Raw genomic sequence first — 24,031 nt, 5'->3', positions numbered from 1 at the left:
CAAAGGGGAGCATGATGGGGCAGGGGCAGTTGTTAAGAGGGCTTTAACACATGAGCAATTAAAGGTTGATGCATGGCACATGAAGTGTGCCAAGGATGTTGTTGGCTTCTTGAAGCATAAATTTAATGATGAAAGTGGTCACACAGGGGTGAGTCGGATTTTTTGGGAGGTCCAAGCAACTGAGGTGCCAAGGGAGAAGAAGTGGAATTCCAAGCGAGTTGAAGGCTCACGATCAATACACTGTGTCAATGGATACTCCAAGAGTGACAAGTGTGCACTCCGTTGCAGACTTTTATCTTGTTTTTGTGAATTTTGTATGTCCCAGCATTGGAGGCAATGCTTGAACAACAAACATGTCGAGAACTGGGAGTATCTAACCCTTGAGGCATTGGATGGTGACAATGCAGAAAGTGAATATTTTAGCGATGATGAAGGATCACATGTGCCGATGTATGGTGGGCACCATGATGCAATTAGTGATGCTCTATGCATTGGTGATGCCTTTGCCACCAATGCCAATGAAAATGGAGCTGACTTCTACCTTTTGAGGTGCTCACAGGAGAAATACAAAACAACAAGAGCCTTGAGTGATTCCTAGGGAAACATACTTTTTGCAGGGAGCTATTTGATTGAGGGATACTATTACGAGCTAGTGGAAGGTGCCGAGCATATCTATTACATGCCTGCTAGTCAACCAAAAGTTCTTCTTGCATCACACTTGGTTAGATCGATTAAGATACCCTTGGAACCCTTAGAAGGAGAGCCACATAAGTTCAAACTCACTGCAGAAGTATACAAAAGTGTGTACAACACTATGCCATTAGTGATATAGGTTGCTGCCCAAGTAACTTGTAGAAGTACCAGTAATTAGCTTCAAAGTACTGATAGCCGTTTTTCGGCTTTCCATAATTTCCATAGTAAGCTACCTCACCCTATCAAATCACTCAAACATTTTGGTTATCCCTACCATTTCACTGTACATAGGCGTGTGTGAGTTAGGGGACTTTCCCTATATTTTCTTAAAAACCCTTAATTAGCTAGTCACTGGGCTAGTTGAGCCAAAAAATTTTAAAAAATAAAAATTATAAGTATATTATGGCCCATTTGTGTGTAAATATTTCATTGTATATAGGGCCTAAATAAAAGGATTTTTCATAATTATTTAAATATTTCTACCTATGGTGTGTTATTTATGCTATGTACATTGACTCACCATTACCATATTTTTTCTTACCATTTTGCATAATCTTTATTTCATATAAAAATAATTTCATGCAAGCTTCTCTTATTTTTGGTGTAACTCCATCCCAACAAAAATCCAAAAAAACTAGTTTATTTATGTGTATATTTTTTAACTATTGTCATTTTTCCTTCCTACATCAATTCTCTATTACTCTCATAAATTAGACCACCAAAAATATTCATCTTTTTATGGTAGACTTATAATGAGAGAGATTTATTTTGACCCCTTTATATTTTTTCCACCTATATTATTTATATTTGACATATACATATTTTTTTAGACCCCTCAATATTTGATTTTCTTAGTTGTACTATTCACTTATATCATGATCTCAACAATATCTTCAATTATAGACCTAACAAATAAGGTAAAGGGTATGTGGCATGCATGCATGCACCATGGGGAGCTCACTCTTGGAGGTATTCAAAAGAATCATCCAAAGAAGGACCTCACAAGGACCTTGTGCAGTGGAAAAAAAAGTCGGTTTTGCTGAAATTTTAAAGATCACATGCTCCCCGAATTTGAAAAGGTGATACAAACAAAAGTTGTAGCTCGTGAGCTGAACTTTCACCTCAAATTTTTTCATATTTTTTTGAGCTACGAGCTGTGAGCTATGATTTTATTAGTAGATCCCAGTTTGCCCATGCTATGCAGCCACACTCCCTCTTCCACTTTATCATTTTCCTCTTTCACACACACTCCTCCCTCTCCTTCCCACTCCCAAACCTGCAACTCCCATATCCTAATTCACCCTCTTCACCATTGCCACATCTCTCACACCTCCATAGCCTTCATCCTCCATTTCTACACCCTATGTGTCTCCCTTTCTCTCTACATATATGTCCATATTACCATACTCTCTTCAGCTTTCTAAAGAACTTCAAAAAATCAGCAAAAATCCAAGGATAAACTCTGCAAACAAAGGATTTTATCATGAATTTTCCAAGGTTTGAAGATAACATAGCTTCATCGACACGCGCTACTTCGCCATGCTGACCGCTTCTTCTTCCGGTGCTGTAAAGATGTGAATGTCAAAGCTTCAACCGCTCTTTACAATCTCATCCCATCATATATCTCACCATTTGGTGAATGATTTTGTAAATATTTTTTAGTGATAATTACTAACTACTAACCACTAACCTTATTGTAAAATGCACCCTCTACTAGAGTAGGCACTCCCAAATTATTCACTCCATCCTCTCTCCTTTCATCCTCAATAATTCTCTTCCCTTGAGCCCACATCCATGTGACTCAAAGGACAAGAGAGACCCACCCTCATTAAAAATAAATAAAAATATGCATAATCTTTTATTCCTTCAAATAAACTTGATTAGGCCTAATCCAAATCGGGGCTTCTAAAACCTATAAATAGAGCCCTTCTCTCCCTTGTAAACCACATTATCACACTACACCACACCATTCTCAACACATAACATACGACGTACTCTTCAAACCTAGTTGTGTAGAGTGTGTGTATCGTGAGTGCTCTATTCCATCATTACACATAGGTGCATGGAGAAGCTTGAAGTTAGTTATGCCATCTAGAGGAGTGGAGTGTATGCCATACTCTTCACCACACTTGTAGCTTACTCTTGTGCATAAATAAGATTTATAGTTTTGGGTGCAATTGTATACTGCAACTATGACTCTTCTCTCCAAATTGACTTGATAAGTTGGCTAATCAGGTGGTTGAAGGTATATTGTCCTTGAAGTTTGTTGTGACATTTCATACTTGGTGGTTTGAGGGCTTGTTGAATTGTTTGCCTAAAAGGTCAATTGTAAGAGGGTGCTCGGTGAGAGGGCTCCCGTGACCCTAAGACAATTTGTGTATTGGTAACAAGGTCAAGTTTTGTGTTGTCTCTCTATTTCTCATCAAGCTTTGTGTGCATCTAGTCTTTAAGGCTAAGACTGAGTTGCTCAAGTTGATTTGTGCTCTTTACCTCTCTCCGGCGTGGTGAATGTTTGTGTTTGATGTGTGTGGCTATCTTGCATTCCCCTCTCTTTGTGCGTTTGAGTACAAGGAGATATCACGTGCGTCCTAGTTTGCATCTACAACTAGGTGATGCCCCTTTTCTTGTTTGGTTTCTGGCTGTGGGTTGTTGTTGTCTCTGATTGTGCTTGCCCCAGCCCCGTTTGAGCAGCACGGGAGCCTCGAAGGGTGTTTAGAGGCCGCTCTTCTTGTTGCCCGCCCCGGACCGCCTCAGTACCATGCAGCTATTCCACAGGTGGTTTTTGTAGGATCCTATCATAGGTTTTAAAACCTCTTGCAGGCCAGTCCAAACAAGAACTTGTAAACACTTTTGTCTACTTGAGCAACAAAAATAGCATTTCAATTCTGGAACACAAAGTACCAGTCTGTCAGCCTAAAGTACCTTACAGGTAGTTCACAAGCACTTCTGTTAAAATATGTAGGAAACAAGCACTTCTAAAAGTTTATCTACCGGTCCAAAGTACCTTTAAGGTAGTCCTCAAGTGGTTTCTGTATGTTAAGATATGTAAGTAACAACCACTTGTAAAACCTTTTGTATGCCATCCCAAAGTACCTTATAGGTTCTTTACAGGTCTGACAACCAAAAGTACCTTACAGGTAGTTCACATGTGGAAACTGTATTAAAATATGTAGGAAACAAGGACTTGTAAAAGTTGTTGTATGACAGCGCAAAGTACCTTATAGGTTCTTTACATGTATGACAACCAAAAGTACCTTACAGGTAGTTCACAGGTGGAAACTGTCTTAAACTATGTAGGAAACAAGGACTTGTAAAAGTTGTTGTATGCCAGCCCAAAGTACCTTATAGGTTCTTTATAGGTATGACAACCAAAAGTACCTTACAGGTAGTTCACAGGTGGAAACTGTATTAAACTATGTAGGAAACAAGGACTTGTAAAAGTTGTTGTATGCCAGCCCAAAGTACCTTATAGGTAGTCCCTAGGTGGCTTCTGTATATAACAATCTGTTAAGTTTTGGTATGCCAACCCAAAGTACCTTACATTGTAACTGTCTTAAATTGGGAAACAAGAATAGAATCAGAAAAATAACACTTCAATGCTTGGACACTTAAATAGTCTTAAACTACTTGAATCAAAAAAATAACACTTCAATGCTGGGACACAAAGACAACACATCCAACCAGTTGGAATATATTACATCTTCAACAATTTGACATCAAGTCATTACATGAGTTATAATGGCAATCAAAATGAAGCCAAAAAATTGGTTTCCACATGGAAAGTAGCATATAAATATACAAGGTTCTGACACGGGTTTAGTTTAGTTACAAGGATCTGTCATCCTAAAAAAATCAAGGGATGTCATCGTCGGTTGCACTCTATGGGCACGAGCTGTGGTTTCCACATGGAAAGTAGCATATAAATATACAAGGTTCTGGCACGGATTTAGTTTAGTTACAAAAGGTACATAAAGGATCTGTCATCCTAAAAAAATCAAGGGACGTCATCGTTGCTTGCACTCTATGGGAACGAGCTGTGGCCCACATAAGTACGCATCATACGATGTCTTTTCAAACCCTTTTGCAATTGCTATGAATACATACTTGTCGTCACTAGTAGGTTTTGGTTTGCTGAATGTCTCCGCCGAGGCACAGCAATCTGTAGCATGCTGCCACCCTTCTAGCTAGGCCTTTAGATCTTTTGACAAGTATTGGCTAGAGCGGTGCTCAATACCAAGCACTATGATGTAAGTACCACAGGGATTATAATGAAATTTACAGAAACTGTTATCAATTAAAAGGACATTGTTGGTATCATATCGCTGCAACTTCGCCAAATTTTTTTGCAATACCTTGAAAAATGCTGGTCTTCCACCACCAAAACAGTAACTGCCCACATCACATAACTGTTGTCCAGCCCATCCACTAATATAATTGTGAACCTGGGGAAAACATCTTTGAATTCTTGAGCCCACTCTGCTGAGCCGCTGCACTGCTCCATATGTAGACATTTGCCCATGTCACAGCCCATGCAATAAAGTCCTGTGCATCTTTCGGAACAAACAAGTACCTGCCATCCGCCTCCTCATGCTTGACAAATGATGTAGCTTCAATATCGGTGGCAGACGAAGGGTCATACTTATTAGGTGTACATGTAAGACAAAGTACACCATTAAGATCTAATATGAGGGCTGATCGGGTTGGATCATCAATGGAAAGGAGGAGATAGCTACGGGAATGTACTTTGGGGGATCTCTGATGATGATGATTTCCTCTACGGGCAGCTTGAGGGTCCCCTTTTCCTTTGGACACTCTGTAAAAGACTGTATTCAACATTGAAAAATAAACACAAGGCAATATTTGACATAAAAGTGACAAAAACATAGAGGCCGACAAAAACATAGACACCGCGCTTATGAAACATAAAAGCGACAAAAACATAGAGGCCGACAAAAAAGTTTCTTTTGCATTCAAAATCAAGAATCATAGATTCTTGTATTACAATTGAAGAGTCACAATTTCTTGCAAACTCGAGGCTTGGGGGGGTGGGAAACACTAGAAGGATTGTGGAGGGGAGTACTCTTTCTGGGAGTCTTCTTCATGGCAGGAGGTGATCTGGGCGCTTCCCTCTCTCCCATATCTCCATCTGCATGATGAGCATGCTGCTTTGAACGTGTGGACTCCGAAGGTCTATTCTTTTTGGAAGGTTTACCTATGTCATAAAACAACACATCAGCCCCATGCAAACATTGCATAGAAGTTGAATAGTCCAATATCATTACCACTTACCATCACCATTTTTCCTGCGCTTCTTTGTCAACTTCACCATGTCACTCAGAAAGATGGGAGAATCTGGATTCTCATCACCAACTACCATACGCTGCACTGCATCCACTCCCTCTTGTGCTATTGCCTCCACATCGTCAACCGTTGCATCTTCCTTTGGACTACTTTTGCTTGGTTGTGGCTCAAATGCTGCTGTGCTTGCAGGGGGGTCTACCTTCACAGTAGGAGTGCCCTCACTGGAGTACACACTATGGGCTCCAGGAGTAACTTGTAGCACAACCTTTGGCACGCCATCTTGTATCGGTGCCACACAAGGAATATGACCAGAACCTGCAAGCACATCAGTGAAGTTCATGCTTGTGCAATCAATAGATACTTGAAGGCAACCTGATCTGTTCTTGGATTTTTATGAGATTGGGAGAAACGGCAACCAACTTGTATGCAGGAGCATTGATTTAAGTGAATCTAGAGGCGTCCGCACATACCGTCTCTGATCCAAGCCAGACAGCAAAACACAGAGCATGGTATGCATGACCACATGCTAGCGTGCATACACAAACCACATGGGAAGCAATAAATGCAAGACCACATGCAACACATAGTCCTAGATCAGAGAATGTAGCCTGCAAGTGGCTCAAGTGCTGGCCAGCTGTCGGAAGCAATAACATTGTGTCACCAGCCTTTACCTGCTCCAACATGCTCTCACAAAAGTTGATCTGTTGTACACACATACTCGCTGATGCTTCCAAGTCGGTCACTTCTTTCTGCATGACAAATGAAGAACAAAAGGCCCACAGGGATTAGATATGAGAAGCACCATTACAGCCCAAAGTACCATGATAAGTACCTTTAACAGAAAAAACTACCATAAAAAAGTACTTTGGACACTCCAAAAAACCGCCAAGGCAATTAAAAACACCATGGAAGGTAGAAAAGTACCTTGGACACTACCACCATAACAAAAAAATGCCATTTCATTAAAAACATCAAGGCAAAAGCTAGTACCATAACAGGAAAGACTGTCATGATAAAAAAGCCACCATGACAAAAAATAAAGTACAATGACAGGTTTCTTGGACACTACACACTAATTAGCAATGACCGTACAACCACCTTAATAGAAAAAACTACCTTTACAAGTACCTTGGGCACAACCACCATAGCAAACAAACTTCCATCAACCATAGTAGAAAAACCATGAAAAAGTACCTCGGGCACTGTCACCATAACAGAGATGGCTTTCCAAAAAACCTCTATGATAATGACATATACCATGGATAGTAGGAAAGTACCTTGAGCACTACAACAATAGCAAAAGAAAAGTACCATAGCAGGAAATACTACCATGAAAAAAACACCACCATGATCAAAAGAAGTACCATGACAGGCATTTTGGCCATTACATGATACCTGGAAAAATAGCCATGACCCTTGCACCTGTCATGGTAGAAAAAACTACCATGACAAGTACCACAATAATAGACAAACTTCCATGGAAAAAACAAATACTCATAGCAAAAAAAACCACCATGGAAAAGTACTTGGTCAATGTCACCGTAACAAAAAGAAAGCCATGTAAAAAGAAACTACCATGCCAAGTACCTTAGGCACTATTACCATGATAGAATCCCACAATAGAAAAACTACCATGCCAGGTAGGTTGGGCACTTAGCACCATAACAAAAATAAACGGCATGACAAAAACAACCATCTAACTGGAAACCATGTCAAGTATCTAGGGCATTACCACATAAACAGAAATAATGGGCATGGCAAAAAAAACCACCTAAATAGAAGAGAGTACCATGTCAAGTACCTACGGCATTACCACATAAACAAAAATCCTGCCTTGACTTGGTTGACACATACCTGGAGACGATCCACCTCATCTCTTATGTTCGAGCTGCTTACATCGGCCCCAAGAGCTGTGAGTGCACTAGTTAGAGCAGCCATCTTGCCTTCAATCACCAAAAAATCAAGGTCAGTATCGACAACTCCCTTCATGCTGGACTGCAAGATCTGGAGCTCTTGCAATTGCCCCTGAGGCCCTGCCGCGGCTGAAGATGTCCCTTGTCTCTTCCATATATTTTGGTTCCTGTCTTGTAGCTCTACTCTCACATTATCCAATGTTGTGTTCAAAACCTTTAATGCATCCCTTTTTGCATCCAGAATCTGCTCCACCTGTGCTTTTACTTGCTGGCTTATAAAGGAGGCACTAACTAGAGAAGTGCTGCTAGATAAGAGAGCATTTTGCCCACTTTTTTGACTTGCCTCGACATTGTCAAGACGAAGGGGCTGAAGTGATGTCCCCTCATTATTCTCCAGCAAAATCTTTACTTTCTTGTCAATACCACTTGGAAGCTTCTTGCAATGGTCCAAAACCTATTCACCAAAAGCAGCTAATGCAACCTTTCGACCTGTAGGATCTTGCCGAGCAGCTGGGCATTGCTCGTACACAAACAACATTGCAAACTTGTGTGTGATCTCTTTGTTGGCTGCCATGCTTTGGTAGACTTTGTGAAACAGTAACGTGCATTCGTCTACAAACTCAGGTTGCATCATATGCAGAAAGATTTTAGAGCCCTTCTTCCTTTTCTTCATGAAGACCGACAACCAATCCTGATCTATGACATCAGCCTCACCAAGGTGCTGGTAGAGCTTGCCCTCCAAGATTAACCCATACTCCTCATGCAACTCCTCTCGTGTGTAGCAAAATTGAGTTTGCTTGGGGTATTGCATGCTCCAGGAAGATCTTGCTGCAAACCACACTTTAGTAAAAAAACATAAACAAACATTGAAAATAACATTTCTACAATTGAAGAGACAGAGTTGATAAGTACCAATACTTTTGTCGCCGATAGTTTCAGACTTTATGCCCAATGTTGCGGAGCTCCTAGGCATGCTACTGGATGAAAGCATGCTAGTTGAACCACCATCAGCTGTTGCCATGGTGCACTTTCGCGGTGGAGTCTTCATATCACTGTACAAACAAAAAAACACAATCCATGATTCACAGTGTCCTCAAACAAACACATTGCTCAACTACAACAAAAGAGAGAGAGGGAGAGGGAGAGGGAGGGAGGGAGGGAGGGAGGGAGGGAGAGAGAGAGAGAGAGAGAGAGAGAGAGAGAGAGAGAGAGAGAGAGAGAGAGAGAGAGAGAGAGAGAGAGAGGGGGGGGGGGGGGGGGGGGGGGGATTATAGTACTCGGTGAAGATTGAGGTCGCACAGAGAGGGTAGGCGTCCGCAGTTCTTTCTCGCTCTGTTCACGCAGGGTGCATGAAGATGGAGTAGCGGGTGGGTAGCTTCTTGCTGTGTAGAATGGCATGCAACAAAAGTCACAGTCACCCTCTACTCGTAAACAATGTTCAAAAAATGATGGCATTCTTGAAGTGGCAGCATTTTCCATTTCTTGAAATTTTCCACGTCCCCGATAAATTATTTGAAGGGAACAAATAAAACTTGAGAAGTACTTCGAAAACCACCTAGAAAAGCTTCAAAATTGACCACCATTTCATGCTTTCACCCGGCTACATGTCCGATTAGTTGGGCACCCATTCGGTCTGTCTCTTAATAGTGTTCAACCAAAACTCCCACCTGGGCTTCATCCATCACTACTTGCGGGTCCAAAATTGATACACACCACAAAAGCATATCATCTGGCCTTACACCTTCTTCTCGTACAATGTCCAAGGTATATTTGGCAGGGAAAGGGGAACAATTTCGCCCTTGTGGTTTTACAAATACTTCATGTGCTTTTGGGTTCACATGTTCATGTCATGGTGTACTCCTAGGCTAACATGATTCATCTACCTAATACATAATGGTGGTTCAATTTGAGTCATCACCATGGTTCAATGTCCCATGATACATCATAGAATTCTCAATTGGATTCATCACTATGGTTCACAAGTGAGACTTAGTAGGTTCACTCTAGTAGTCCTAGGTAGTACAAATTTGTTCATTCATTCATTCATTTTGTATGAAGAGGTATTCATGTGTGTCCTCATCATTTTTTTTTTCATTTTGTTGTTGTTTTGTCTTCTTCACATTCATTTTATTGGCTTCATGTGTTGTCACCATGCCATTTTCTTCATCTTCATTTGTATGTCAATGTTGTGCTTTGGTTTCTTGATTTTTAATGGTCTGTTCTAGTGAGGATGCAACCTTAATGGCTAATGGTGTAAGCCACACATACATGTCATATGTAGTGCTTATCATGTGTGTGTCAATGTATCTGCTCATGAGAAAGGTCTTATTTTAATCTTGCAAGGCAATGCCTAATTCTCTCACATGGATTGGCACAATCATATCCTTGTAGATAGATGTGTAGACATACAATTCAAAATTGGTCTCTTTGCAAATAAATATTTTCTCTTGATTTCTTGGTGAAGCAACTCTCCCTTTCAAGAAGAGAGCTTTGAACTTTATGGCCTTTTCAATTTGAAGAAGAATCCCGATAGTGTGCCTTGAGAGCTGCCTCGGTGTAGCAGGGTGGACTTCCAGCTTGGAACACATAAGAGTTACTGATGCTTTCAAGACTACAAGAATTCCCCCTTGGGATGATGGTGCCACAAAATTTGGGTTTTACAGGCAGTAGGGCCGCAAGCCAAAGACCCGCAGGACTAGTTGCCTCTAGTGGAGCGAAAACCTCTATAGGGTGGATTGAGTTTTTGGCATCTGGACGTGAGCACCAAAAACACCCTTCTACATACCCGATCGGGCACTTGAATCCAATTTTGAAACTTGACTTCAAGTCTACCCAGCTTTCCCTCAAACCTTGCGGGCAACAAAGCTCTATTTTTGGCAAGGTAAACACACCACTTATCCCCATGTAATTTCTTGTGGTGGGTGTCAACAACAAAGTCTTATGAGCTTTACTCAGGTAGGGTGTACACACATCCAAACATAGAAAAGGCAGTTGATTGGGCTTGTTGTATCCAAAAGGGGCACTTGATGGTGCAATAGAGAGCTACAATAGAGAGTGATACATACACCAAATTGCCCAAATTCTTCAATGAAGCTATCTTCATGTATCTAGCTCCAATCGAAGCAAGTGCAAGATCTATGAAAAGCTCACATTGAGGCCTTCACAAACATGCAATTTACACAAACCAATGGTTCCTATAATGAGAGCAATGGGGATGAAAAAACGCTAAAAATGAACACAAAAATTGGAATTACACACATAATGCAATATTAATGTGCATCTAAAAGTTATGCAAGATCACTAAAATGCTTGATTTTTGAGCTAATTCAAGAAAAAGAATGCCAAATGCGAGTTCCTCCTCATCTATCATGCCAAGGGTAGTGAAGCATGCTCATGCCCAAGTGGTGATTAGGGAGTGGCATTATTGAGAAGGCTAATGCAAATAGAGATTAATTGATAGATAGGCCTAGGTATGGAACTATTGGCTCTAGAATCATCCACCTTATAAGGCACCCTATGAGATTCTATTGCTGTACTAGATATGCATGTTGAGTGGACCACATGAAATAGAATCTATGACCCTAAAATTTGTGAACATAGTACGCCATTCCCAATCAATATCGGTCCATAACAAAGTAGATTTTTCTCCGCACCAGACAGTAAAAAACTTGCACAATACAAAGATGAAACCATCCCATGTGTGCCTTGCATATTAGGGTAATCCCAAGCAAAAACATCCGCAAATTTCTTTAGGAGTAAGGCGATTTTCTCTCAAAATGCTGGTTGCAATTTTGCACAAATCATGTCTAGTTGTTCCTCTTCGGATGTCAGATCGATTTTCTAGACCTCTGCAATTAAAGTAATTCATTTTTTGTTGAAATATCTCTGCCGCAATAAGATCCCTTAAGATCCAATCAAACTACACTTATCGTCATCAAAGCTCTATGCTTGAGCTTTGATGATTGTTTTTTTCCCTAGTTCCTACATTGTTTTAGCAGCATCAATAGACGCCACACCACCACCTCTTTTATTGGTATTATTGATTAGCTGATTACACATGTTCCACAAACACAAAGACATCATATCTTAATTTTATTTTAGAAAATCTCTCTTTTTCATCATTTAATCCTTCCATCAAATTGATCATTTTTGCAATAGTTGGACAGAAAGATTCTACAATAGTCACTTTGTATTTGTAATGGCCTTTTGAACAAAATATGACTTCAACACTTCTTCCTCCACAAGTCAAAAAATCTCATTGATCAATCTACTACAAAAGCATACAGAAACTTGTGATATATGTTTCAACATCCCTTGATTTTTGCTTCAAATTTTGTAATTTCTCCAAAATGTGTGGAGCTGTAAAATCTCTTCAGAAAAGATTTCTTCAATTATTTGTAGGTGGTGAAATTCTCTTTCAAATACTCAATCAACCATTCAAGGTATCCTTGTCATACAATGTAGAATAAAAAATTGCTTCTTAGTGAGCTAGGGAGGAAACTTTAAGAAGGAAGCAGATATCTCTTTTCAAAAGATTGCACATGCACGACGGGATCAACTTTCAACTTCCCATATAACTTGTTGTATTTGAAACGTTTGCTAGAGTTTTAGGTTTCCTATCCAATGATGGCTCGAGTATCTCCCAAGAGTAGATTATGTAGTGAGGGCTATTTTGTGGCTTTCCCCGGATGTACCTAAGGTTTTCATACCTTCTTGGTTGTACTTTACATGGTTGTGCTCACTTGGTAGGTTGGCTAAGGTGGGGCCCTTGCTCCTAGGATTTTTGGAGGGTGTTATTATCACTTTTGGTGATATATCATATTTTAGGGGCAAAATCATATTTATGAGGGCATGGGGTTCTTAATGTGAGGTAGGGTTGTTGTTTGATCATGAGTTGATAGTAGAGATTGCCAACATTTTGGGGATAAAATTCTCTCTAGCATTTTCTCCTCTCTCTTCTCGCTAGCATTTCTCTATCACTCCACTAGCTTTAGACTAAGTGAGCACTTCCTCTAAACAAGGCAAGGGTTTTTACTCCTATGTGGCTTTTGAAAATCGACCCTTATTATCAATACCTTGCATTGAATGCATGGTGATTTTTTATGATCCACTTGCACCACCTTTCACTATCCACATGGGTATCTCCCACAAAGAGGGTACACGTCTACATTCTACCTCCATTAGCTAAGGAGATTCTATCCTTTTATCCTATGCACCTTCCACCTCTATATAATAAGCCATTAGGCATGCATTGTATCACTCTCACACACTCTATCAATGTGTTATTTATCTTGTTCTTGGTTAAGTCGTAATAATTTCTTATCTATGCTTAACGTAAGAGTCTTCTAATGCTCCTAATCTCATATTGATCTTAGGGCTTATAATCTAGCATTTTCTAACAATTGAAAAGAACACGTTCTGATGGGTTTGGGATAAGATCAAAGCAGACAATTGATGAGCCTTCCCAATGCAAAAATACAGATGTGGAGATGGTATCCATGACAAAAATGTCTCCACAACTTGCCCTTCAATTGGTGAAAAAATACAACCCACTTAGCTCTAAAGAGAGTAGGAAATGGACAAGCTCTACAATAAGAACTCTATAGATAGTAGATAGAGAGATAGAGTAGATAAGCCTTGTGAGTGAAAGAATGAGATTTCCTACTTGCTATCTAGCTTTTTGATGCTATTGACTTTGTGCTATAAAAAAAAAAGGATGAGGAGTATGGTAGTTCTGACATCTATTACAGGGTCATCATCAGACTCATCATCATATTCTATTTCAAACTTATATAGTAACTTACAAGTTGGAGGAAAATCAAGAGCTCATGCTAGATATTTGATATACTTCACTAGCCATTCTTGAAATTTCTTGGCAAGGAATCTCTATAAATTCTCTAGGTACTCATGATCAACCACAACAACCCTTTGGCATTTGGTGCTACAACATTGCACTTCAAGATGTTGCATGCAACTTCCAAAGACCCAATCTTCAACACAACTTGTCAAGTGTGGCCTGCATATGGCCACCAAGGGGATGATCCAGGATTGATTTACACATGATTTTTTTGTTCTCTCTTCATTTATATTTGTTTGATAGCCTAGCATATTTCATTCCCAACTCTTTAGCTAAAGGCCCTCTACCACCAGTCTTATCCTCATCAAGGTACCCACAATAACCAACATGGGGTCGATGCCCAAGTTTTGCATTAGTAAAAAGGGATCTCTTATTAAATCCTTTAAATGTAAAGCAAGTAGGAGCCAAGTATTTAAAATGCAATCATTGCTAATGCTATTGCATCATCGTTGATGGTGTAGAGCTACACATTACAAGAACACATGACACATCAACAAATATTTAGCACACAAGGAGCTTAACTTGATCAAGTAGCTCAATAAAACAAGTAACCAATTTGATCAAGAAACAATAAGCTACTACTATAAAACAAAAGATAAAATGTTGACACCAAATTAGACATGGATAGATCCAAAATAAATACATTCTAAAAGTTAGATCCATCGCTATACATGACTCCGCATTACTGTAGCTCACTAGTATTTCATCAACAACATGTAATGCTAGATGAATTTACAAGAAAATATCTAGGAACATCCTTTCTCATGTGTCCTAGTTGGTGGTCATTTTTGCACCACAAATATACAATTGGTTCTTGAACTCTTTCTTTGACTATGATTAATTAAACCTACAATGTTTCCTTATGTGTAAGGTCTATCATCCACATAAAATCTTCGTCCTTTTTTATGAGCAATGCCTCTATCTATAACAAGGCTACATTGAGACAAATCCCAAAATCCATTATGCTATAAACATGGCACATAGGTTGCTGCTATGGACCCTAGAGCTATATGAGTCCACAAAAGGACATAAGAGTAATCTCCTTGAATTAACTAAAATGTAAGAATCATGTAGGACACATCGCACTTGGGGAATGAGGGAAGGAGTCATCAAGTAACAAGCACCCCAAAGAGATAAAAACCTTTCTATGTCTAGCCCTTTCCATCCTTCATAACATCTTAATCATGTCTCTGTACATAAGGAAGATAATGGCGTATCGGTAGTGAGCCTCTTTATTTGAATGTTTAAATATTATGTAAAAGTTAATCACGCTTTTTGACCAAAGGCTAGAATGGGGGGTAGATAGCATTTAGAGGCCTATATAAAAATATTTCTTCTCATTTTCTTGAAGAGTATATGCAGATTTTACTAGATTTGATGGTTGGAGTTACTCTCCCTCTTGAGGTTCCACTATTAAGAACCCCCTATGTAATGTGCGTTCCTAGGGTACTTAAAAATCCCTATGTTAAAATGTGGAAGTGAATACATTGACCCCTTTTTCCATGAATGAACATGTTTTTCCCAAAATGGATTAAAACAATGCCTTTTGTTAATGTATCTTAGTTAAATTTACTAAATAAAAAATAAAAACCTCCTCATGCTAAACTCACTTGGTGTACTAACATAATTACATAGTGGACCCTTTGGGGTCTTCCTCCAAAAAGTATGTTTTCAAATTTGAAAAAATTAAAGTTTCCTCTCTCTTATTCCCTCTTTGTCTTGTATCTCTTCTTCTTTCTCTTCCTCCAAAATTTCCCAAGCTTACTCTTTCTCTCCCCTCAATTGTTGAAAAGTGCAAGTTTTCAATCTCTATTCTCAGTGTCTCTCTAAAATGGCCCAACAATGACCTCTCCTCCTAGTCTCATGTTAGGTTACCTTTTTGTAAACTAGCCTACCACACATCCTTTTAGATCTATAAAATCTCTTTCTAGATCCGCAACCTCTTGCTCCATAGCTACAAAATCTCCTTCCTTGATCAAGGTTTTGCACTCTCCTCTCTCTCTTCCCAAGCTTGCACCTCTCTTTCCAATCATATAGCCTCTCTTTCTTGATGTGCGGCATCAAATTCCCCATCTCTTTTGAAATCTCTTTCCATAGTTGCTGCAACATCACCTTCCTTACTCCACACACACACACACACACACACACACACACAAACGTAAATCATATCTCTACTCCACTTTAATCCTTTGGTAGCTATATGTGTGTGTGTGTGTGTGTGTGTGTGTGTGTGTGTGTGTGTTGATGTATAATACCAATACTTATCCACTATAGAATTTTTCACTCAAAAGACGAATGAATTTAGACAACAGAAGATGTATTGCACAAAAACAAATTAGTATTAGAATCAATTTTGTAAATTATGGTCATAAAGACGAATTATTCTAATAATCGTGTATACAAGTTATCCGATTTAAGGTATAAATCTTAGAGTCGACGAACAGTAGCTAAGTTGAACCACTTTAAGCAAAGATAACATTCTCACCTACATCCATATAAACAGAAAAAGAGATTTGATAGCCTTGAATACATATCAAAAATGTCAAAGGACCTACCAGTTGTTATCCTTGTTCTACGTAAAGATAATTTAACAAATCTATTATCCTAAACAAAAGAGTTTGTTTTGTAATTCTTTCAAAAGATATTCGCTAGCCTTGAATACATATTACAGATGTCAAAGGACCTATGAGTTGTTATCCCGTGACTACTTAAAGATAATTGAACAAATCTATTATCCTAAACAAAAGAGTTTGTTTTGTAATTCTTTTAAAAGTAAATGAGTTTGGTTAAAAAATGTTATTATGTCTCATCAAAAGGCCATCACCCCTTTTGATGCAAATGATAATATGTGTCTTTTTCTATAGATTGTATTCCTCTTTGCATTAAAAAAAAAAAAGACCATGCCAAAACATGTCTTTCTATTGTAGTAGCTAATTGCCATGTCTCAAAAAGAAAAACAAATAGGAGATGTTTTCCCAAGGAAGCATGTATCTTTCCATCACCAAGCAAATCACCAAATTAGAATGCTAGGATAATCAAATGGTAACAATTAGCCTTAGTGAGGCATTATTAAACTAAAGCATTACTCCCGCTAGAATCCAAATCTCCTTTAACTACCAAAATTCAGCCACAAAAGTTCTCAATTTATCCATAATAAAGAATATAATAGGATCTTTGAGGTATCTTCAAGACGTGAGAGTAGATCAACTAGTATGTGACTAAACACACAAGTAGGTAAAGGTTATCCTTCTTGACAAGAGTTCTAATACAAAGCTAAAGTGGGTTGATAAACGTAGATCAACTTCATAGGATATATTACACAATAAGAAAGTGGCAAAAAAGAAGCCAAAATTCCTACCTTTAGTTTAAATGACTCAAGGATTAAAAACCATAGATAAGTGTAGGAGCCCAAAGCCCAAGTAACAAATCATGATGAGAAAATCCAATGCTATCCACATCCTCCTTGATAAGCACCATGTGAATGCATATCAAAACTAGAACAGGTAGACACGAAAGATTAAAAAAGGATACATAAAAACAGATCAAAAATGATATCAAAGATTCATTATCATCCGCTTAGCTCTGCCTTAATCATCACTAGTACCTTCAAGTTGAACTACATATTTGTATAATGTTATATCCACTATAGATTAACCTATTCATAAGAGAATAGAGGGAGGAATAAAGATCACTCACCATAGTCGTGATCTCAATATTGATGAGATGAAAAAGCATGAAGGCCATAATATAATCTCACATTATTGGCATCATTGCCGCAGCATCTAGTGTAGCCCTTGCCATATATTGCATCAACACAAAACTTTCTCATCTTGATCGTAAGATGCAAGCTCAAATTCCAATGAGTTTCAATCTCAATATCTTCTCAATGTCCCATCATGAGAGCATGCTCATGGCCGTAATACAAAGGTGGTGTTATATGAGATGTAATTCAAATGTGTTCATATATTCATATAGAAGTTACAAGAGGTTAGATTTCCAATTTAAATAAGACAATGGTTCACTTAAGCTAGAGATAAAACAAAACAATGTATAAAGTTTTAAGTTAAATAACAACATAGTGTGATATTCAGTGAGATAAAAAATCAAAATATTGTACTGCTTGTTAAAAGTTAAACAAAAGGAAGTATGTCTTTGTTTCAGACATTAGGAGGCCTCCTAGATTCCTGGAAGAGTCATAAACACCCTTTTGATGAGAGATGCATCTAGGTTGTCATGGATACAATAGAGGATATGTTTTTTGTGGCTTCACCAAGTTAATTTGAAATTTCTGATCTCATACTAAACTCAAATTTTCATGTTTGTTTGCCCAATGAAATCAAAATAAGAGGTACTAAAGGTGAGGCTAATGAATGACCATATATCCTACACGGGTCGCATCTCAGGGGTTCACTACAATACAAAAAATTCTTATCATGTGGGTTCGATAGTGGAGATTATTTATTCTATTTTTTCTCACATTTTTGCATACAAAAGGGCGTTGAAAAAGTGATCTTGAAAAAAAAAAACTGAACAAGATAAGGGTCCCTTTTATTGGTGAAAATTTTATAGCTAAGGGATTTTCTAAATAGTTATTGAACGTGCATGATACATAGGTTCTACATATAGTTGAACCTCACCCCGGTAGCATCAGGAGACATGGATCCATTGTCATATTTGTAAGTATATGCTTGTTGCAAGTTTCTATAGTTTAGGATCTATCATGATCAAAATGCTACATAATATGATTTGTGGACCAATTTTGAAATAGACCAAAGATTATGGTCAAATACCCACTCCTGCAGAGACCAAGATGGCAACATGCCAAGGCTTCAAAACCCTTCAAGCAACATATCATGTGACCCACCTTTTTGTGAGTATTATTTGATATTTTATTCTATGAAATAGAAATCTTAAATCACGTGTAAATTAGCAACCGATTGAACTTCAGTTTTTGTTGATGTAAGAAGGTCATGGGGAGAGATATTTAGAGTTTATGTCCAGGGAGGAGAAGCAAGGTAGGAGGGTGGGTGAGGAGCAATTTACACCATGAGACATGAGACAAAGCACCCTTCATACTAAGAATTAGAGCAAGTGATAATCACTAGGATCGTTGTTATTTTGTTATTATATATTTTATTCATCTCTATGGCCATCACTACTTTACATCTAATTTAGTGAGTTGTTCCATTCTATTTCTCACTTAAGTTCATTTAAGTTTTTATCTATTGGAGAAATTGCAAAAGTGATTTGTCCCTGTTTGTTCTAAACTAGAATACCTTCTTATACAAAATCTCCAACAGAGTTTACAATTGTCAAAAATGTATAAGTATTCTTGTGAGTATATGCATGTGTATGTGTATGTGTCCACTTCCAATTGCAGCAATGTGTGTTTGTGTATATGTATGTATATGTGCGTGTTTCATGAGAGAGAGAGAGAGAGAGAGAGAGAGAGAGAGAGAGAGAGAGAGAGAGAGAGAGAGAATCCACAATCGAGATTCTCTTGGTTGTGGATGCACACACAATTCTGAAAAAAACTATGTTGCATTGCTTAAGTGATGTCAATACAACTACTTTGTGCAACACGAGTTCAAATTTGGGATATGTAAGGTGAACACTAATATAATTGCATTTTCTCCATATATGACTCAAATTTTGTATGCCATTTTGTTTTATTTTCAAGTATCTCCTTTGCTCCTATAGTTGGAGTTGCTTACGATTAGATAAGTGCAATCCTATCCACAAAAGCAAATGGTGATCTATAGAATGTACCATCATGGTAGAGGGGAAAGGAAGTTGACGCAAGTATGGGTTCAATTCTAACGTCAAAAAGACGAAGTGCATGGCAATGTAAGTCACAATGGTTTTTCCGGAGAAAGCAAAAGTACTCAATGCTCATGTAGTAGGCTAAGCTACGGCTTGTCGATACTTTTATGAGCAATTGCATGCACTAAGGTAATAGTGAGACGATGCATAGGTATCAAACACTTTTGGAAATAAGTGTGCCTCATGCATGCATGGTCAAAAGTGCAACAATTATTTGTCTTAGATTCAACTATGCAATGCTTTTGTAACTATGCCTATTTTAGCATCATTGCATCAGTAACCACATCATTGCGTTATTAGAATTTTCAAAAATTGTCAAAAACAGAGTTTACAATTGTAAAAAATGTATAAGTATGCTTGTGAGTATATGCATGTGTATGTATGTATGTCTTTCGTGTGTATATGTATGTGTATATGGTTCTGTGTGTGTATGTGTGTATGTGTCCACTTCCAATTGCAACAATGTGTGTTTGTATATGTATGTATATGTGCGTATTTCATGAGAGAGAGAGAGAGAGAGAGAGAGAGAGAGAGAGAGAGAGAGAGAGAGAGAGAGAGAGAGAGATTCTCTTGGTTGTGGATGCACACACAATTCTGAAAAAAACTAAGTTGCATTGCGTAAGTGATGTCAATACAACTACTTTGGCCATTAAAGTTGTGAATAATCATGTGCAGCACGAGTTCAAATTTGGGATATGTAAGGTCAACACTAATATAATTGCATTTTCTCATATATGACACAAATTGCGTATGCCGTTTTGTTTTATTTTCAAATATCTCCTTTGCTCCTATAGTTGGAGTTGCTTACAATTAGATAAGTGCAATCCTATCCACAAAAGCAACTGGTGATCTATAGAATGTACCATCACGATAGAGGGGAAAGGAAGTTGACGCCAGTATGGGTTCAATTCTAAGGTCAAAAAGACAAAGTGCATGGCAATGTAAGTCACAATGGTTTTTCCGGAGAAAGCAAAAGTACTCAATGCTCATGTAGTAGGCTAAGCTACGGCTTGTCGATACTTTTATGAGCAATTGCATGCACTAAGGTAATAGTGAGACGATGCATAGGTATCAAACACTTTTGGAAATAAGTGTGCCTCATGCATGCATGGTCAAAAGTGCAACAATTATTTGTCTTAGATTCAACTATGCAATGCTTTTGTAACTATGCCTATTTTAGCATCATTGCATCAGTAACCACATCATTGCGTTATTAGAATTTTCAAAAATTGTCAAAAACAGAGTTTACAATTGTAAAAAATGTATAAGTATGCTTGTGAGTATATGCATGTGTATGTATGTATGTCTTTCGTGTGTATATGTATGTGTATATGGTTCTGTGTGTGTATGTGTGTATGTGTCCACTTCCAATTGCAACAATGTGTGTTTGTATATGTATGTATATGTGCGTATTTCATGAGAGAGAGAGAGAGAGAGAGATTCTCTTGGTTGTGGATGCACACACAATTCTGAAAAAAACTAAGTTGCATTGCGTAAGTGATGTCAATACAACTACTTTGGCCATTAAAGTTGTGAATAATCATGTGCAGCACGAGTTCAAATTTGGGATATGTAAGGTCAACACTAATATAATTGCATTTTCTCATATATGACACAAATTGCGTATGCCGTTTTGTTTTATTTTCAAATATCTCCTTTGCTCCTATAGTTGGAGTTGCTTACAATTAGATAAGTGCAATCCTATCCAGAAAAGCAACTGGTGATCTATAGAATGTACCATCACGATAGAGGGGAAAGGAAGTTGACGCCAGTATGGGTTCAATTCTAAGGTCAAAAAGACAAAGTGCATGGCAATGTAAGTCACAATGGTTTTTCCGGAGAAAGCAAAAGTACTCAATGCTCATGTAGTAGGCTAAGCTACGGCTTGTCGATACTTTTATGAGCAATTGCATGCACTAAGGTAATAGTGAGACGATGCATAGGTATCAAACACTTTTGGAAATAAGTGTGCCTCATGCATGCATGGTCAAAAGTGCAACAATTATTTGTCTTAGATTCAACTATGCAATGCTTTTGTAACTATGCCTATTTTAGCATCATTGCATCAGTAACCACATCATTGCGTTATTAGAATTTTCAAAAATTGTCAAAAACAGAGTTTACAATTGTAAAAAATGTATAAGTATGCTTGTGAGTATATGCATGTGTATGTATGTATGTCTTTCGTGTGTATATGTATGTGTATATGGTTCTGTGTGTGTATGTGTGTATGTGTCCACTTCCAATTGCAACAATGTGTGTTTGTATATGTATGTATATGTGCGTATTTCATGAGAGAGAGAGAGAGAGAGAGATTCTCTTGGTTGTGGATGCACACACAATTCTGAAAAAAACTAAGTTGCATTGCGTAAGTGATGTCAATACAACTACTTTGGCCATTAAAGTTGTGAATAATCATGTGCAGCACGAGTTCAAATTTGGGATATGTAAGGTCAACACTAATATAATTGCATTTTCTCATATATGACACAAATTGCGTATGCCGTTTTGTTTTATTTTCAAATATCTCCTTTGCTCCTATAGTTGGAGTTGCTTACAATTAGATAAGTGCAATCCTATCCAGAAAAGCAACTGGTGATCTATAGAATGTACCATCACGATAGAGGGGAAAGGAAGTTGACGCCAGTATGGGTTCAATTCTAAGGTCAAAAAGACAAAGTGCATGGCAATGTAAGTCACAATGGTTTTTCCGGAGAAAGCAAAAGTACTCAATGCTCATGTAGTAGGCTAAGCTACGGCTTGTCGATACTTTTATGAGCAATTGCATGCACTAAGGTAATAGTGAGACGATGCATAGGTATCAAACACTTTTGGAAATAAGTGTGCCTCATGCATGCATGGTCAAAAGTGCAACAGTTATTTGACTTTAGATGCAACTATGCCATGCTTTTGTAACTATGCCTATTTTAGCATCATTGCATCAGTAACCACATCCTAATTCACCCACTGAGCTGCGTTATTAGAAAATCAATAGAAGATCGATCATATAGTAAGGGCTAAAACTGCAATGAAAGAGGCAACGGCCAAAGAGCTTGACAACCCAACAACGACAGTGTGTTTCACTAACCCGCTAATTACGAGTCTCTTCTGCAAATGAAGTAAAGAGCTGATGAGGGGTGCTGGCTCTCTCGGTGCATGCAGCTTGGCACAGTCCTTTGCTTCTCTCAAAAGCTCAAAGCATGTGGTATGGGTATGTGCGTGTGTGTGTGTGTGTGTGTGTGCGCAGCAGAGAGAAGATGGATTGTGCGCAAACTACACGCACCAAGGGAGCTGCACCATATCTGAAAGCATGCAAAGCAAAGGCGATGAGATGATGAGAAGAGCTGGGGAAGAAGGTGTTTATATATAAATGAAGCAAAGAGGATGGGGGTGTGCACTAATCGACATCGAGATAAACATTGACTGATTATGAAGAGAGAGAGAGAGAGAGAGAGAGAGAGAGAGAGAGAGAGAAGTTTGCTCCCCATGTGCCAGCAAATCCCCCCGTGCTTTGATTTGCAACGCCACCTTTTCCCTCTCCTTCTTATCCCTTGCACCTCTTGTGCAGAAGAGACTAGACTAGACGGTGGCCACCTTCCTTTTTGACCAATACCCCCTCCATCCCTTTTGACTCGTATATATATATATCCATACCATCAAGCTCTAGAAATCTCCTATTTCAATATCGTTTGTTTGTGGACACATAAAGCATTTGTCCACTTGTCGCCTAGAGACAAGATGAGGGATGGATAAGTTCTTCATATTTCTCCCTACATAGCAAAGCTTGGGGCCATCAACATCTTGTATCCACCATACATCTACCCCCTATAGGACATCAAAATAGTGTGTTTCCGTAGTATGTACACTCTCAAACCTAGTCTATGTATGTGTGCCATTTCATGTAACAAGTTGGGGAGTCCCGTCAATGGTTCCATCCAGCCACTTCACACAGAGTTATTTTCATGTACTATTAGACTCACAAACATAGGCAATGTAAGTAAGCAATGATAGCATCAAGATTATCTGTGTTGTTCACTATTTGGGAAAAATTAATTTCACAAATATACAAAATTCCCTTTAGGATAGATTCAAAGAGGAAGTTTTGCAAAATAACTAGCATTTTTTTTGCGATTTAACTCTATAATTTAAAAAAAATTCAAAAATATTTTCTCCTTCTTCCCCTCTCTTCAACCGGTTGATTTGGTTTTTCAGCAGTCTTAAGGCTAAGCTGAGGCACACTTTTCTCGAACACTAGACACTGTTGATTTGGTTTTTCAACAGGCTCAAGGCTAAGCTGAGGCACACCTTTCTCGAACACTAGACACTGTTGTTGTAGCATAAGAAGCTTTTGGCAACAATGAAGAGCCAACAAAATAATTACTCCCCCCATACTCTCAATTTTTCATTGTGACACCACTACACATTCGATTCTAATAACACTTGA

General features: G+C 38.4%; 1 protein-coding gene across 1 annotated transcript; it reads right to left on the bottom strand.

Annotated features, from left to right (window-relative positions):
* Positions 1-5,641: 5,641 nt before the first annotated feature.
* LOC147456835 (uncharacterized) lies at positions 5,642-23,205 on the bottom strand. Its single transcript, XM_086511954.1, has 6 exons — positions 17,461-23,205; positions 8,820-8,959; positions 7,849-8,735; positions 6,656-6,743; positions 5,983-6,189; positions 5,642-5,905 (listed from the first exon to the last, which is right to left on the bottom strand). Exons 3-6 carry the CDS (start codon positions 7,981-7,983, stop codon positions 5,706-5,708), a joined length of 630 nt encoding a protein of 209 aa, XP_086368080.1. The 5' UTR covers positions 7,984-8,735; positions 8,820-8,959; positions 17,461-23,205; the 3' UTR covers positions 5,642-5,705.
* Between the last annotated feature and the right edge of the window lie 826 nt (positions 23,206-24,031).

This window comes from Adiantum capillus-veneris, chromosome 5, assembly GCF_014529385.1.
Source record: "Adiantum capillus-veneris isolate H3 chromosome 5, ASM1452938v2, whole genome shotgun sequence".
NCBI lineage: Eukaryota > Viridiplantae > Streptophyta > Polypodiopsida > Polypodiales > Pteridaceae > Adiantum > Adiantum capillus-veneris.
The sequence above is the reverse complement of the archived record's forward strand: the minus strand, read 5'-3'. Positions and strand labels throughout refer to the sequence as shown.

Excerpts from the sequence above, each read along its gene's own strand:
- LOC147456835 (XM_086511954.1), bottom strand. The coding sequence starts at position 7,983 with ATGAAGGGAGTTGTCGATACTGACCTTGATTTTTTGGTGATTGAAGGC. Across the intron at positions 6,744-7,848 it reads ATGAGGTGGATCGTCTCCAG|AAAGAAGTGACCGACTTGGA; the intron begins GTATGTGTCAAC and ends TTTGTCATGCAG. Across the intron at positions 6,190-6,655 it reads GTTGGAGCAGGTAAAGGCTG|ACCCCCCTGCAAGCACAGCA; the intron begins GTGACACAATGT and ends CTGTGAAGGTAG.